A 13,833-nucleotide genomic window follows, 5' to 3' on the forward strand; every position below is an offset into this window, starting at 1 on the left:
AGGATGGGGCAGCACAGCCCAAACTGGCTGGGAAAGGGCTGGAAAAGGCTGGAAAATGCTGGGAAAAAGGGCTGGGAATGGTGACATTCCCTCTGCAGGGACAGAAGGCAGCAGGAATGTGGCTCGGGGAGCGGGCACAGGGACAACTGTGAGCTCACAGTGCTGGAGGGCACTGCCCAGCTTAGGAGAACGCTCAGGATAATCCTAAAATTCCTAAAAATCCCTTTGCAGCCCCTCCCAGTGGCGTGGACATGCAGGTGATGGCTCTGCAGCCCCCCATGCACAGGCACAGCTCAGCCCCCACGGCCCTGGGGGCACACAGTGAGGTGGGATGGGATGGGATGGGATGGGGCAGGCAGGGACCCCCCCAAATCCCCCAAATCCCCCCGTCCCCACAGCAGGGAATGCTCTGCATGGAGCAGGGAATTTTGGGATCCCTTTTAGGGCTTCCCTCCCATGCAGGACGGACACACAGCAAATCTCAGCTGTGCAGGGATTGGGATTTCTCCCCGCCCTCCTGCCCTGAGCCTTTTTCTGACCCCTCATCCACACTGGAGATGTTTTTGGGGGTTCCCAGTGCCACATCCACGCTGGAAAAATCAAGGCTCAGCACCCCCAGTTTCCATCTCCAACACCTGGGGCTGCTGCTGGAGCTGGAAACCACAGGAATTTTCCTTCCCTGTGCCCATCCTTCTTAAAATCATGCTCAAAGATCCACGGAAGGCACGCTGGGGGGGACAACAGCTGGCTGTGCCAGGGCTGGGACAACACCTGGATGTGGCACAGGGGAAGCAGCTCCTGCTCAGCCCCACGAGCTGCTCCCAGCACCTGAGCCCTCCTCCCCCCGGAATGGGAAGAGTTTTCCACCCAAAACCCCGGGAGAGGCCCCAGGTTCCTCCCCCAGGCCCTGCCCCGAGCTGCCCCGGGGTTTGGGGTGACAATGGGGACGCGGTGAGGGTGGCAGGGCCGTACTTACGCTGGGATCTCATTGCTCAGGTGGCTTGGAAACAGAGAAACAGTGACATTGAGAAGGGACAGACACCCAGGGAGGGACAGACGGACAAACGGAGGGACAGACACCCAGGGAGGGACAGACAGACAAACGGAGGGACAGACACCCAGAGAGGGACAGACACACACCCAAACAGGGACAGACACCCAGAGAGGGACAGACGGACAAACGGAGGGACAGACACCCAGGGAGGGACAGACACACACCCAAACAGGGACAGACACCCAGGGAGGGACAGACGGACACCCAAACAGGGACAGACACCCAGAGAGGGACAGATGGACACCCAGAGAGGGACAGATGGACACCCAGGGAAGGACAGACAACAGCTCCACACGGACACCCCCCCTGGCAGGGCTGGGAAACCGGGAATGGGAGAGGCACAAGGACACGGGAGCCTCCTGAAGAGGGAATTTCCAGCTCAGGGGGAGCTGTGCTCATCCCCAGACAGAATTCCCAAGTTCAAATCCATCCCTGAGGTGGAAACCCATCCCTAGGGTGGGAACCAATCCCTAAGATGGTGGGAATCCATCCCCAAGATGATGGGAATCCATCTTTGAGATGAGAACCCATCCCCAAAGATGATGGGAATCCACCCTGAAGAAGATGATACCCATCCCTAAGATGATGGGAATTCATCTCTGAGGTGGGAATCCATCCCTGAAGTGGGAATCCATCCCCAAAGATGATGGGAATCCACCCTGAAGAACATGATACCCATCCCTAAGATGGTGGGAACCCATCCCTGAGGTGGGAACCCATCCCTGAGGTGGGAATCCATCCCTAAGATGGTGGGAAGTCATCCCCGAGGTGGGAACCCATCCCTAAGGTGGGAACCCATCCCTGAGGTGGGAATCCATCCCCAAGATGATGGGAATCCATCTCTGAGGTGGGAACCCATCCCTATGATGATGGGAATCCATCCCCGAGGTAAGAACCCATCCCTAGGGTGGGAACCCATCCCTGAGGTGGGAATCTGTCCCCAAGGTGGGAATCCATCCCCAAAGATGATGGGAATCCACCCTGAAGAAGATGATACCCATCCCTGAGGTGGGAACCCATCCCTGAGGTGGGAATCCATCCCCGAGGTGGGAATCCATCCCCAAAGATGATGGGAACCCATCCCTGAGGTGGGAACCCATCCCTAAGATGATGGGAACCCATCCCTAAGATGGTGGGAACCCATCCCTGAGGTAGGAATCCATCCCTGAGATGATGGGAACCCATCCCTGAGGTTGGAATCCATCCCTGAAATGATGGGAACCTGTCCCTGAGGTAGGAACCCGTCCCCGAGGTGGGAACCCATCCCTATGATGATGGGAATCCATCCCCGAGGTGGGAATCCATCCCCAAGATGATGGGAACCCGTCCCCAAGGTGGGAACCCATCCCCGAGGTGGGAACCCATCCCCGAGGTGGGAGCCCCTCCCTCGGAGGCCGGGCCGGTACCTCCTGGTGACGCCGTTGTGGTACTCCAGGTACGTGCGGCCGTTGAAGGCCACGGCCTCGGCGTCCCCCGCTGCCTTCTCGATGATCACTGCGGGGCAACGGGGACATGGGAAAAGAGCGGCCAGGGAAGGTCCAGGGAGAGGGGGCAAACCCCCCCGGGCAGCACCGCGGACAGGACAGTGACACCGCCAGCCCCCAGGGAATGTCCCTGGGGGGGCTGAGGGGCTTTGGAGCCCGGGCTGGGAACCGAGGGGATTTAGGGTCCCTCCCAAGCCGGCCCACGCCGTGGCTCCCCAGCCCGGCTCCCCAAGGGCTCTCCTCCCCCACGGCTTCCCGCTGTGTGCTCGTTTTCACCACAACCCCTGCTGGGCGTGCCCAACCTCCGCTGGACATCTTCCAGGTTTTCCACCCAGCCTCCCGTGGCCACCTCCAACCCCCCATGGCCACCTCCAACCTCCAACCCCCCATGGCCACCTCCAACCCCCCATGGCCACCTCCAACCTCCAACCCCCCATGGCCACCTCCAACCTCCAACCCCCCCATGGCCACCTCCAACCTCCCATGGCCACCTCCAACCCCCCATGGCCACCTCCAACCTCCCATGGCCACCTCCAACCTCCCGTGGCCACCTCCAACCCCCCATGGCCACCTCCAACCTCCCGTGGCCGCCTCCAACCTCCCATGGTCACCTCCAATCTCCCATGGCCACCTCCAACCTCCCATGGCCACCTCCAGCTCCACATGGCCATCTCCAACCCCCCATGGCCACCTCTAACCCCTTGTGCCACTGCCACATTTCCTGTGCCACCTCCATATTCCCTGTGCCACCTCTAGCCCGTGGTGGCCACCCCCAGCCCCCTGTGCCACCTCCAGCCCCCAGTGGCCACCCGCAGCCCCCTGTGCCACCTTCAGCCCCCAGTGGCCACCCGCAGCCCCCTGTGCCACCTCCAGCCCCCAGTGGCCACCCGCAGCCCCCTGTGCCACCTTCAGCCCCCAGTGGCCACCCGCAGCCCCCTGTGCCACCTTCAGCCCCCAGTGGCCACCTGCAGCCCCCTGTGCCACCTCCAGCCCCAGTGGCCACCTGCAGCCCCCTGTGGCACCCGCAGCCCCCAGTGGCCACCTCCAGCCCCCAGTGGCCACCCCCAGCCCCCAGTGGCCACCCCCAGCCCCCTGTGGCACCCCTAGCCCCCGTGGCACCCGCAGCCCACTATGGCCACCCCCAGCCCCCTGTGCCACCTCCAGCCCCCTGTGGCCACCCCCAGCCTGCGGTGGCCACCTCCATATTCCCTGTGCCATCCGCAGCCCGCGGTGGCCACCCGCAGCCCCCTGTGGCACCCGCAGCCCCCGTGGCCACCCGCAGCCCGTGGTGGCCACCCGCAGCCCCCTGTGGCACCCGCAGCCCCCGTGGCCACCCGCAGCCCCCTGTGGCACCCGCAGCCCCCGTGGCCACCCGCAGCCCCCTGTGGCACCCGCAGCCCCCGTGGCCACCCGCAGCCCCCTGTGGCACCCGCAGCCCCCGTGGCCACCCGCAGCCCCCGTGGCCACCCGCAGCCCCCTGTGGCACCCGCAGCCCCCGTGGCCACCCGCAGCCCGCGGTGGCCACCCGCAGCCCCCGTGGCCACGCACCCTTCTCGCAGTGGGCCCCCGAGAAGCCCCTGTGGCAGGAGCACTGGTAGCCGCCCATGCTGGGGCTGCAGGCGCCGCCGTGCTGGCAGGGGTTGGGTTTCTGGGTGCAGGGGTGCCCCCGGAACGGGGAGATCTCCCTGGCGCTGCGGATGTTCTGCTCCTTCAGCACGGCCACGCCGTCCAGGGAGATCTGCGGGGGCAGAACGCCTCAGCCCGGAGCTGCCGGGACCCGGCAGGGACTGCCCAAAAAAAAACCTGGGAATTCTCATCCCCGGCAGCGTCCCTGGCCGGGCTGGGATGGTGGGAGGTGTCCCTGCCCGCAGGGTCAGCCTGGGGGCTCCTCCAAGCCAGGCCAGGCTGGGACCCCCTGAGGGTCCTTCCCCACCCACCCCGGGTCAGCTGGGGACACCGCGCAGTGTCCGTGGGGACAAGAGGAGGTGGGAACCCATCCCTGGGGTGGGAACCCATCCATGAAATGATGGGAACCCATCCCTAAAATGGGAATCCATCCCTGAGATGATGGGAACCCATCCCTGGGGTTGGAATCCATCCTAAGATGATGGGAATCTAACCCTAAAATGGGAATCCATCCCTAAGATGACAGGAATCCATCCCCAAGGTAGGAATCCATCCTAACATGACGGAAACCCATCCCTAGGGTGGGAACCCATCCCTAAGATGATGGGAATCCATCCCCAAGGTGGGAATCCATCCCTAAGATGATGGGAATCCATCCCCAAGGTGGGAATCCATCCCTAAGATGATGGGAATCCATTCCAAGTGTCCCCAAACTCCCCTTCTGACCCCACTGGTGTCACTTTTCCACCAGGTCCATCCCAGGACAGGTGGGACACCGGCCAGACCAGCAGGACCTCACCCTCTGCACAGCTCCCAGTGGACCCTGGCCAGACCAGCAGGACACTAGCCAGGCCAGCTGGACACCGGCCAGACCAGCAGGACCTCACCCTCTGCACAGCTCCCAGTGGACCCTGGCCAGACCAGCAGGACACTAGCCAGGCCAGCTGGACACTGGCCAGACCAGCAGGACCTCACCCTCTGCACAGCTCCCAGTGGACACTGGGCTGACCAGCAGGACACTGGCCAGACCAGCAGGACACTGGGCTGACCAGCAGGACACTGGCCAGACCAGCAGGACACTGGGCTGACCAGCAGGACACTGGCCAGACCAGCAGGACACTGGCCAGACCAGCAGGACACTGGGCTGACCAGCAGGACACTGGGCTGACCAGCAGGACACTGGGATGACCAGCAGGACACTGGGCTGATCAGCAGGACACTGGCCAGGCCAGCAGGACTCTGGGATGACCAGATGGACACCGGCCAGGCCAGCAGGACACTGGCCAGACCAGCAGGACACTGGCCAGGCCAGCAGGACACTGGGATGACCAGCAGGAGCTCACCCTCTGCACGGCTCCCTCGAAGCCGCTGGAGATGGCAGCTGCTCGAGCCAGCTTGGAGAAGTCGGGGGCTCCCCCCACGTAGAGGGGCTCCTTCAGGTTCAGCACCATGTGAGGCACCTGGGGGCACAGGGACACCAGGGACAAGGTGTCAGCTCGTCCCTGCCTGCCCCAGGAGCTGCCCCCGGGGACCCTCGTGCCTCTCTCAGTGTGGGATACTTGATGAGGATTTATGGTTTGTTTTATGGCATTTGATTGATGGGTCTGTGATGGAGCCTCCAGGAAACCTCCTCAAGCCAAGGACCGCCAGGTCCCACCCCAGCAGGCACCTGGGAAAGCTTCCCCTGGGTTGAATTTTGGGGAGAGGCTCTTCCCACAGCCTGGAGGGGGGCTCTGCTTTCGTGTGCCCCCCAAAATTGGGGTGCCCAGAGCCTCTGCTGGGCTCTGCTTTAGTGTGGCCCCCCAAAATTGGGGTGCCCAGAGCCTCTGCTGGGCTCTGCTTTTCTGTGCCCCCCAAAATTGGGGTACCCAGAGCCTCTGCTGGGCTCTGCTTTTCTGTGCCCCCCAAAATTGGGGTGCCCAGAGCCTCTGCTGGGCTCTGCTTTTCTGTGGCCCCCCAAAATTGGGGTACCCAGAGCCTCTGCTGGGCTCTGCTTTTCTGTGGCCCCCCAAAATTGGGGTACCCAGAGCCTCTGCTGGGCTCTGCTTTTCTGTGCCCCCCAAAATTGGGGTGCCCAGAGCCTCTGCTGGGCTCTGCTTTTCTGTGGCCCCCCAAAATTGGGGTACCCAGAGCCTCTGCTGGGCTCTGCTTTTCTGTGGCCCCCCAAAATTGGGGTACCCAGAGCCTCTGCTGGGCTCTGCTTTTCTGTGGCCCCCCAAAATTGGGGTACCCAGAGCCTCTGCTGGGCTCTGCTTTTCTGTGGCCCCCCAAAATCGGGGTGCCCAGAGCCTCTGCTGGGCTCTGCTTTTGTGTGCCCCCCAAATTTGGGGTGCCCAGAGCCTCTGCTGGGCTCTGCTCAATCCCAGCACATTCCAGAGGGATCCAGCCTGGCTTGGAGGAGCAGGTTCAGGTTTCCTCCTGCACCCCATGGCTTGAGGAGGTTCTCGTGCACCCCACGTGGTGGCTTTGGAGGAGAAAAATTCCCTCCTTGCTGTCACCAGCCCCCAGGATTCCCGGGAATTCTCAGGGCCACAGCAAGGATGGGGTGACATGGATCGCTAGCGAATGTCGTGTGGGATTGACACAAAATAAAATGAGCCCGGATTAATTGAAATGGTCCCAAAAACGAGAGGTGACAGCTGGCTGGGAATGAAGGACAGGAGAGGGAATGAGGGGCTCTAAACTACAGGGAGCCTAAATCAGATGGGGAAGATGAGAAAAAAAGCCACAAAAATAGGAAGGAGGTGCCAATGGCAGATGAGATGGAGGCGTGGGGGGTCCATACTTATCTGTACCTTACGGGATTTCTGGGATCCAGACAGCAGGGGAGGGGAAAATACAAAGGAAAATCAAAGGGAGAGAGAGAGAAAAAAAAAAAAAAAACAAAAAAAAAAAAGAGAAAAGGGACATCAGTGGGGTGACATTGCCACAGGCAGGGCTGGCAGCAGGGCTGGGCGGCTCCGGGGGCGGCAGGAGGGGCACTGCCACCCAGGGCACAGCTCTGCTCGGGGAGCAGCTCGGGAAGAGGAGAGCCAGGGGAGGAAAAATCCCTTCTTTGGGCTCCGGGGGTTTAGGGACGAGCCTGTCCTGCCTGCTCCTGGCAACCGGGACGGAGGGGATGCCCGGGAATGGCCAGGAATTCAGGAATGCCCGGGAATGACCAGAGATGCAGGAATTCCCAGGAATGTCCAGGGATGCCCAGGGATGCCCAGGAATGCCCGGGAATTCAGGGATGCCCAGGAATGCCCGGGAATGCAGGAATGCCTAGGGACACCCAGGGATGCCCGGGAATGCCCAGGGACACCCAGGGATGCTCAGGGACACCCAGGGATGCCCGGGAATGCCCAGGAATTCAGGAATGCCCGGGAATGCCCAGGGATGCCCGGGAATGCCCAGGAATTCAGGAATGCCCGGGAATGACCAGAGATGCAGGAATTCCCAGGAATGTCCAGGGATGCCCAGGGATGCCCAGGAATGCCCGGGAATTCAGGGATGCCCAGGAATGCCCGGGAATGCAGGAATGCCTAGGGACACCCAGGGATGCCCGGGAATGCCCAGGGACACCCAGGGATGCTCAGGGACACCCAGGGATGCCCGGGAATGCCCAGGAATTCAGGAATGCCCGGGAATGCCCAGGGATGCCCGGGAATGCCCAGGAATTCAGGAATGCCCGGGAATGACCAGAGATGCAGGAATGCCCGGGAATGCCCAGGGATGCCCAGGGATGCCCAGGAATACCCAGGAATGTCCAGGGATGCCCAGGAATGCCCGGGAATTCAGGGATGCCCGGGAATGCCCGGGAATGCCCAGGGATTCAGGAATGCCCGGGAATGCCCAGGGATGCAGGAATACCAGGAATACCCAGGAATGCCCAGGGATGCCCAGGAATGCCCGGGAATGCCCAGGAATGCCCAGGGATGCCCGGGAATTCAGGACCAGCAGCAGGGAGAGGCCGCAGCTGCAAAATTCCCAGCCGGGAGAAGAGCAGAGGAAGCAGCAGGAGCTGCAGCAGGGCCGGGCCTTTCCTGCCCCCCGAGCTCCTCTGGCTGCTGGGGGCTCTTAATTAACGGCTAATTAACGGCTAATTACTGACCCACGGGTGAGAAATTCCACTCAGATCCAGAACTGAAAGGCCAGGAACGGAGAAATTCCAATCAATCCCGAATTTGCAGCCCAGGAACCTCAGAAATTCCCCTCAAATCCCAAATTTAGATCCCAGGAACCTGAGAAATTCCACTCCAATTCACACTTTAAAGCCCAGGAACTGAGAAATTCCCCTCCAATCCCGAATTTAGATCCCATGAGCCCCAGAAATCCCCACCAATCCTGAATTTAGATCCCAGGAACCTCAGAAATCCCAGTCAAATCTCAAATTTAAATCCCATGAACCTCAGAAATCCCAGTCAAATCCCAAATTTAGATCCCAGGAACTGAGAAATCCCAATCAAATCCCGAATTTAAATCGCAGGAGCCCCAGAAATTCCCCTCCAATCCCGAATTTAAATCCCAGGAACCTGAGAAATTCCAATCAAATCCCAAATTTAAATCCCAGGAACTGAGAAACTCCACTCAAATCCCAAATTTAAATCCCATGAACCTCAGAAATTCCAATCAATCCTGAATTTAAATCCCAGGAACTGAGAAACTCCACTCAAATCCCCAATTTAGATCCCATGAACCTCAGAAATTCCACTCAAATCCACACTTTAAAGCCCAGGAACTGAGAAATCCCACTCAAATCCCGAATTTAGATCCCAGGAGCCTCAGAAATTCCCCTCCAATCCCGAATTTAATTCCCATGAACCTGAGAAATTCCAATCAATCCCAAATTTAAATCCTAGGAACTGAGAAATTTCCCTCAAATCCTGAATTTAAATCGCAGGAGCTGAGAAATTCCCCTCCACTCCCGAATTTAGATCCCAGGAACCTGAGAAATCGCAGTCAAATCCCCGAATTTAGATCCCATGAACCTGAGAAATTCCCCTGAAATTCCCAATTTAGATCCCAGGAACTCAGAAATCCCAGTCAAATCCTGAATTTAGATCCCAGGAACCTGAGAAATCACAGTCAAATCCCCAATTTAGATCCCAGGAGCCTCAGAAATTCCCCTCAAATCCCAAATTTAGATCCCAGGAACCTCAGAAATTCCCCTCCAATCCCGAATTTAAATCCCATGAGCCTCAGAAATCCCAGTCAAATCCCGAATTTAGATCCCATGAACCTCAGAAATCCCAATCAAATCCCGAATTTAGATCCCATGAACCTCAGAAATCCCAATCAAATCCTGAATTTAGATCCCATGAACCTCAGAAATCCCAGTCAAATCCCGAATTTAAATCCCAGGAGCCTCAGAAATTCCCCTCAAATCCCAAATTTAGATCCCAGGAACCTCAGAAATTCCCCTCAAATCCTGAATTTAAATTGCAGGAGCCCCAGAAATTCCCCTCCACTCCCGAATTTAGATCCCAGGAACCTGAGAAATCGCAGTCAAATCCCAAATTTAGATCCCAGGAACCTGAGAAATCGCAGTCAAATCCCGAATTTAGATCCCAGGAACTGAGAAATCCCAGTCAAATCCCAAATTTAGATCCCAGGAACTGAGAAATTCCCCTCCACTCCCGAATTTAGATCCCAGGAGCCTCAGAAATCCCAGTCAAATCCCAAATTTAGATCCCAGGAACCTCAGAAATCCCAGTCAAATCCCGAATTTCGATCCCAGGAGCCCCAGAAATTCCCCTCCAATCCCGAATTTAGATCCCAGGAACCTCAGAAATCCCAATCAAATCCTGAATTTAAATTGCAGGAGCCCCAGAAATTCCCCTCCAATCCCGAATTTAAATCCCAGGAGCCTCAGAAATCCCAGTCAAATCCCGAATTTCGATCCCAGGAGCCCCAGAAATTCCCCTCCAATCCCGAATTTAAATCCCAGGAGCCTCAGAAATCGCAGTCAAATCCCGAATTTCGATCCCAGGAGCCCCAGAAATTCCCCTCCAATCCCGAATTTAGATCCCAGGAACTGAGAAATCCCATTCAAATCCCGAATTTAGATCCCATGAACCTCAGAAATCCCAGTCAAATCCCGAATTTAGATCCCATGAACCTCAGAAATCCCAGTCAAATCCCAAATTTAGATCCCAGGAACTGAGAAATTCCCCTCCACTCCCGAATTTAATCCCAGGAACCTCAGAAATCCCAGTCAAATCCCGAATTTCGATCCCAGGAGCCCCAGAAATTCCCCTCCAATCCCGAATTTAAATCCCAGGAGCCCCAGAAATTCCCCTCCAATCCCGAATTTAAATCCCAGGAGCCTCAGAAATCCCAGTCAAATCCCGAATTTCGATCCCAGGAGCCCCAGAAATTCCCCTCCAATCCCGAATTTAAATCCAGGAGCCTCAGAAATCCCAGTCAAATCCCGAATTTCGATCCCAGGAGCCCCAGAAATTCCCCTCCAATCCCGAATTTAAATCCCAGGAGCCTCAGAAATCCCAGTCAAATCCCGAATTTCGATGCCAGGAGCCCCAGAAATTCCCCTCCAATCCCGAATTTAAATCCCAGGAGCCTCAGAAATCCCAGTCAAATCCCGAATTTCGATGCCAGGAGCCCCAGAAATTCCCCCACTCACCGGGGACTCGCCGGTGACCGCGGCGCCGCCGTTGACCCTCAGGACGCCCTTGCGGCCGCTGCGCTCCAGCCGGACGCTGACCCAGGCGTGCAGCGGCACCGGCTCCCTGCTCCTGGGCAACGGGGAGAAAAGGGTTCAAAGCCATTAAAAATCCCTAAAAATCCATTTGGGAGCTTAAAAATCCTTAAAATCCATTAAAAAATCCATTAAAAAAAACCTTAAAATAATAAAAAAAATCCTTAAAATCCATTAAAAAATCCATTAAAAAAACCTTAAAATAATAAAAAAAATCCTTAAAATCCATTAAAAATCCATTGAAAAATCCTTAAAATGCATAGAAAAAAAACCATAGAAACCTTAAAATGCATAGGAAAAAATCCATTAAAAATCCTTAAAATCCATAGAAAAAAATCCATAGAAACCTTAAAATCCATAGGAAAAAATCCATTAAAGGATTGTAAAATCCAGTGCCACCAGAGTGCCAGCAGTGCCCTCACCTGAGCAGTGCCAGCGGTGCCAGCTCTCTCACCTGAGCAGTGCCCACACTCTCACCTGAGCAGTGCCAGCGGTGCCAGCAGTGCCCACACTCTCACCTGGGCAGTGCCAGCTCTCTCACCTGGGCAGTGCCAGCTCTCTCACCTGGGCAGTGCCAGCGGTGCCAGCAGTGCCCACACTCTCACCTGGGCAGTGCCAGCTCTCTCACCTGGGCAGTGCCAGCGGTGCCAGCAGTGCCCACACTCTCACCTGGGCAGTGCCAGCTCTCTCACCTGGGCAGTGCCAGCGGTGCCAGCAGTGCCCACACTCTCACCTGAGCAGTGCCAGCAGTGCCCTCACCTGAGCAGTGCCAGCAGTGCCCACACTCTCACCTGGGCAGTGCCCACGCTCTCACCTGAGCAGTGCCAGCTCTCTCACCTGGGCAGTGCCAGCTCTCTCACCTGGGCAGTGCCAGCAGTGCCCACACTCTCACCTGGGCAGTGCCAGCTCTCTCACCTGGGCAGTGCCCACACTCTCACCTGAGCAGTGCCAGCTCTCTCACCTGAGCGGTGCCAGCTCTCTCACCTGGGCAGTGCCAGCTCTCTCACCTGGGCAGTGCCAGCTCTCTCACCTGGGCAGTGCCCACACTCTCACCTGGGCAGTGCCAGCTCTCTCACCTGAGCAGTGCCAGCAGTGCCCACACTCTCACCTGAGCAGTGCCCACACTCTCACCTGGGCAGTGCCAGCTCTCTCACCTGGGCAGTGCCAGCTCTCTCACCTGGGCGGTGCCCACACTCTCACCTGGGCGGTGCCAGCTCTCTCACCTGGGCAGTGCCCACACTCTCACCTGGGCGGTGCCAGCTCTCTCACCTGGGCAGTGCCAGCTCTCTCACCTGGGCAGTGCCCACACTCTCACCTGGGCAGTGCCAGCTCTCTCACCTGGGCAGTGCCCACACTCTCACCTGGGCAGTGCCAGCTCTCTCACCTGGGCAGTGCCAGCTCTCTCACCTGGGCAGTGCCCACACTCTCACCTGGGCAGTGCCAGCTCTCTCACCTGGGCAGTGCCCACACTCTCACCTGGGCGGTGCCCACACTCTCACCTGGGCGGTGCCAGCTCTCTCACCTGAGCGGTGCCAGCTCTCTCACCTGGGCAGTGCCAGCTCTCTCACCTGGGCAGTGCCAGCTCTCTCACCTGGGCAGTGCCAGCTCTCTCACCTGGGCAGTGCCCACACTCTCACCTGGGCGGTGCCAGCTCTCTCACCTGGGCGGTGCCCACACTCTCACCTGGGCGGTGCCAGCTCTCTCACCTGGGCAGTGCCCACACTCTCACCTGGGCAGTGCCAGCTCTCTCACCTGGGCGGTGCCCACACTCTCACCTGGGCGGTGCCAGCTCTCTCACCTGAGCAGGGCGGGCCCCTTGCCCAGGTCGTATCTGAACTCCAGGTGCCCCTGGTGCAGTGCCAGGGACACGAAGTCGCCGCTGCCGTCGCTCCTTTGGCCGTTGTAGAAAATCATCCCGTGGGGCCGGCGCGCCAGGAACACCAGCTCCATGGCCATCCTGTCCCTGCCGGATCCATTATTGGTTATTGATCGGGGTTACTGATCAGGGATCAGGGATTATTGGTTATTGATCAGTGATCAGGGATCAGGGATCAGTGATCAGGGAGTATTGGTTATTGATCAGTGATCAGGGATCAGGGATCAGGGATTAGTGATCAGGGATTATTGGTTAGTGATCAGGGATCAGGGATCAGGGATTATTGGTTATTGATCAGTGATCAGGGATCAGTGATCAGGGAGTATTGGTTATTGATCAGGGATCAGGGATCAGTGATCAGGGATTATTGGTTATTGATCAGTGATCAGGGATCAGTGATCAGGGAGTATTGGTTATTGATCAGTGATCAGGGATCAGGGATCAGTGATCAGGGATTATTGGTTATTGATCAGTGATCAGTGATTAGTGATCAGTGATTATTGGATAGTGATCAGGGATTAGTGATTATTGGTTAGTGATCAGTGATCAGGGATTATTGATTATTGGTTGGTGATAAGTGGTTATTGGTTAGTGATCAGTGATTAGTGACTATTGGTTATTGATCAGTGATCAGGGGTTATTGATTAGTGATCAGTGATCAGTGATTAATGATTATTGGTTAGTGATCAGTGATCAGGGGTTATTGGTTCTTGGTCAGTGATTGGTGATCAGTGATTATTGGTTATTGATTAGTGATTATTGGTTATTGATCAGTGATTACTGGTACTGGCACTCCCTGTGGCCCCTGGCACTCCCTGTGGCCCCTGGCACCCAGTGTTGCCCCCTGGCACCCACTGTGGCCCCTGACACCCCCCGTGGCCCCTGGCACCCCCCGTGGCCCCTGGCACCCAGTGTGGCCCCTGGCACCCAGTGTTGGCCCCTGGCACTCCCCGTGGCCCCTGGCACTCCCCGTGGCCCCTGGCACTCCCTGTGGCCCCTGGCACTCCCCGTGGCCCCTGGCACCCCCCGTGGCCCCTGGCACCCACTGTGGCCCCTGGCACCCAGTGTGGCCCCTGGCACTCCCCGTGGCCCCTGG

The 13,833-nt window shown here is 57.9% G+C and overlaps 1 protein-coding gene across 6 annotated transcripts in view; it reads right to left on the minus strand.

Annotated features, from left to right (window-relative positions):
• AGRN (agrin) overlaps positions 1-13,833 on the minus strand; it is a 101,993-nt gene that overhangs the window by 7,145 nt on the left and 81,015 nt on the right. For 3 of the 6 annotated variants that reach the window (XM_053962802.1, XM_053962800.1, XM_053962798.1), the window contains exons 28-34: positions 12,660-12,824; positions 10,787-10,898; positions 6,960-6,971; positions 5,508-5,624; positions 4,087-4,276; positions 2,461-2,548; positions 977-1,000 (exon numbers count right to left, since the gene is read on the minus strand). In XM_053962802.1, coding sequence (XP_053818777.1) covers positions 977-1,000; positions 2,461-2,548; positions 4,087-4,276; positions 5,508-5,624; positions 6,960-6,971; positions 10,787-10,898; positions 12,660-12,824 — 708 coding nt within the window. The remainder of the gene's footprint in view (positions 1-976; positions 1,001-2,460; positions 2,549-4,086; positions 4,277-5,507; positions 5,625-6,959; positions 6,972-10,786; positions 10,899-12,659; positions 12,825-13,833) is intronic. The other 3 variants (XM_053962801.1, XM_053962803.1, XM_053962799.1) reach the window with 2 other exon arrangements.

Source organism: Vidua chalybeata, chromosome 22 (genome assembly GCF_026979565.1).
Source record: "Vidua chalybeata isolate OUT-0048 chromosome 22, bVidCha1 merged haplotype, whole genome shotgun sequence".
Classification (NCBI taxonomy): Eukaryota; Metazoa; Chordata; class Aves; order Passeriformes; family Viduidae; genus Vidua; species Vidua chalybeata.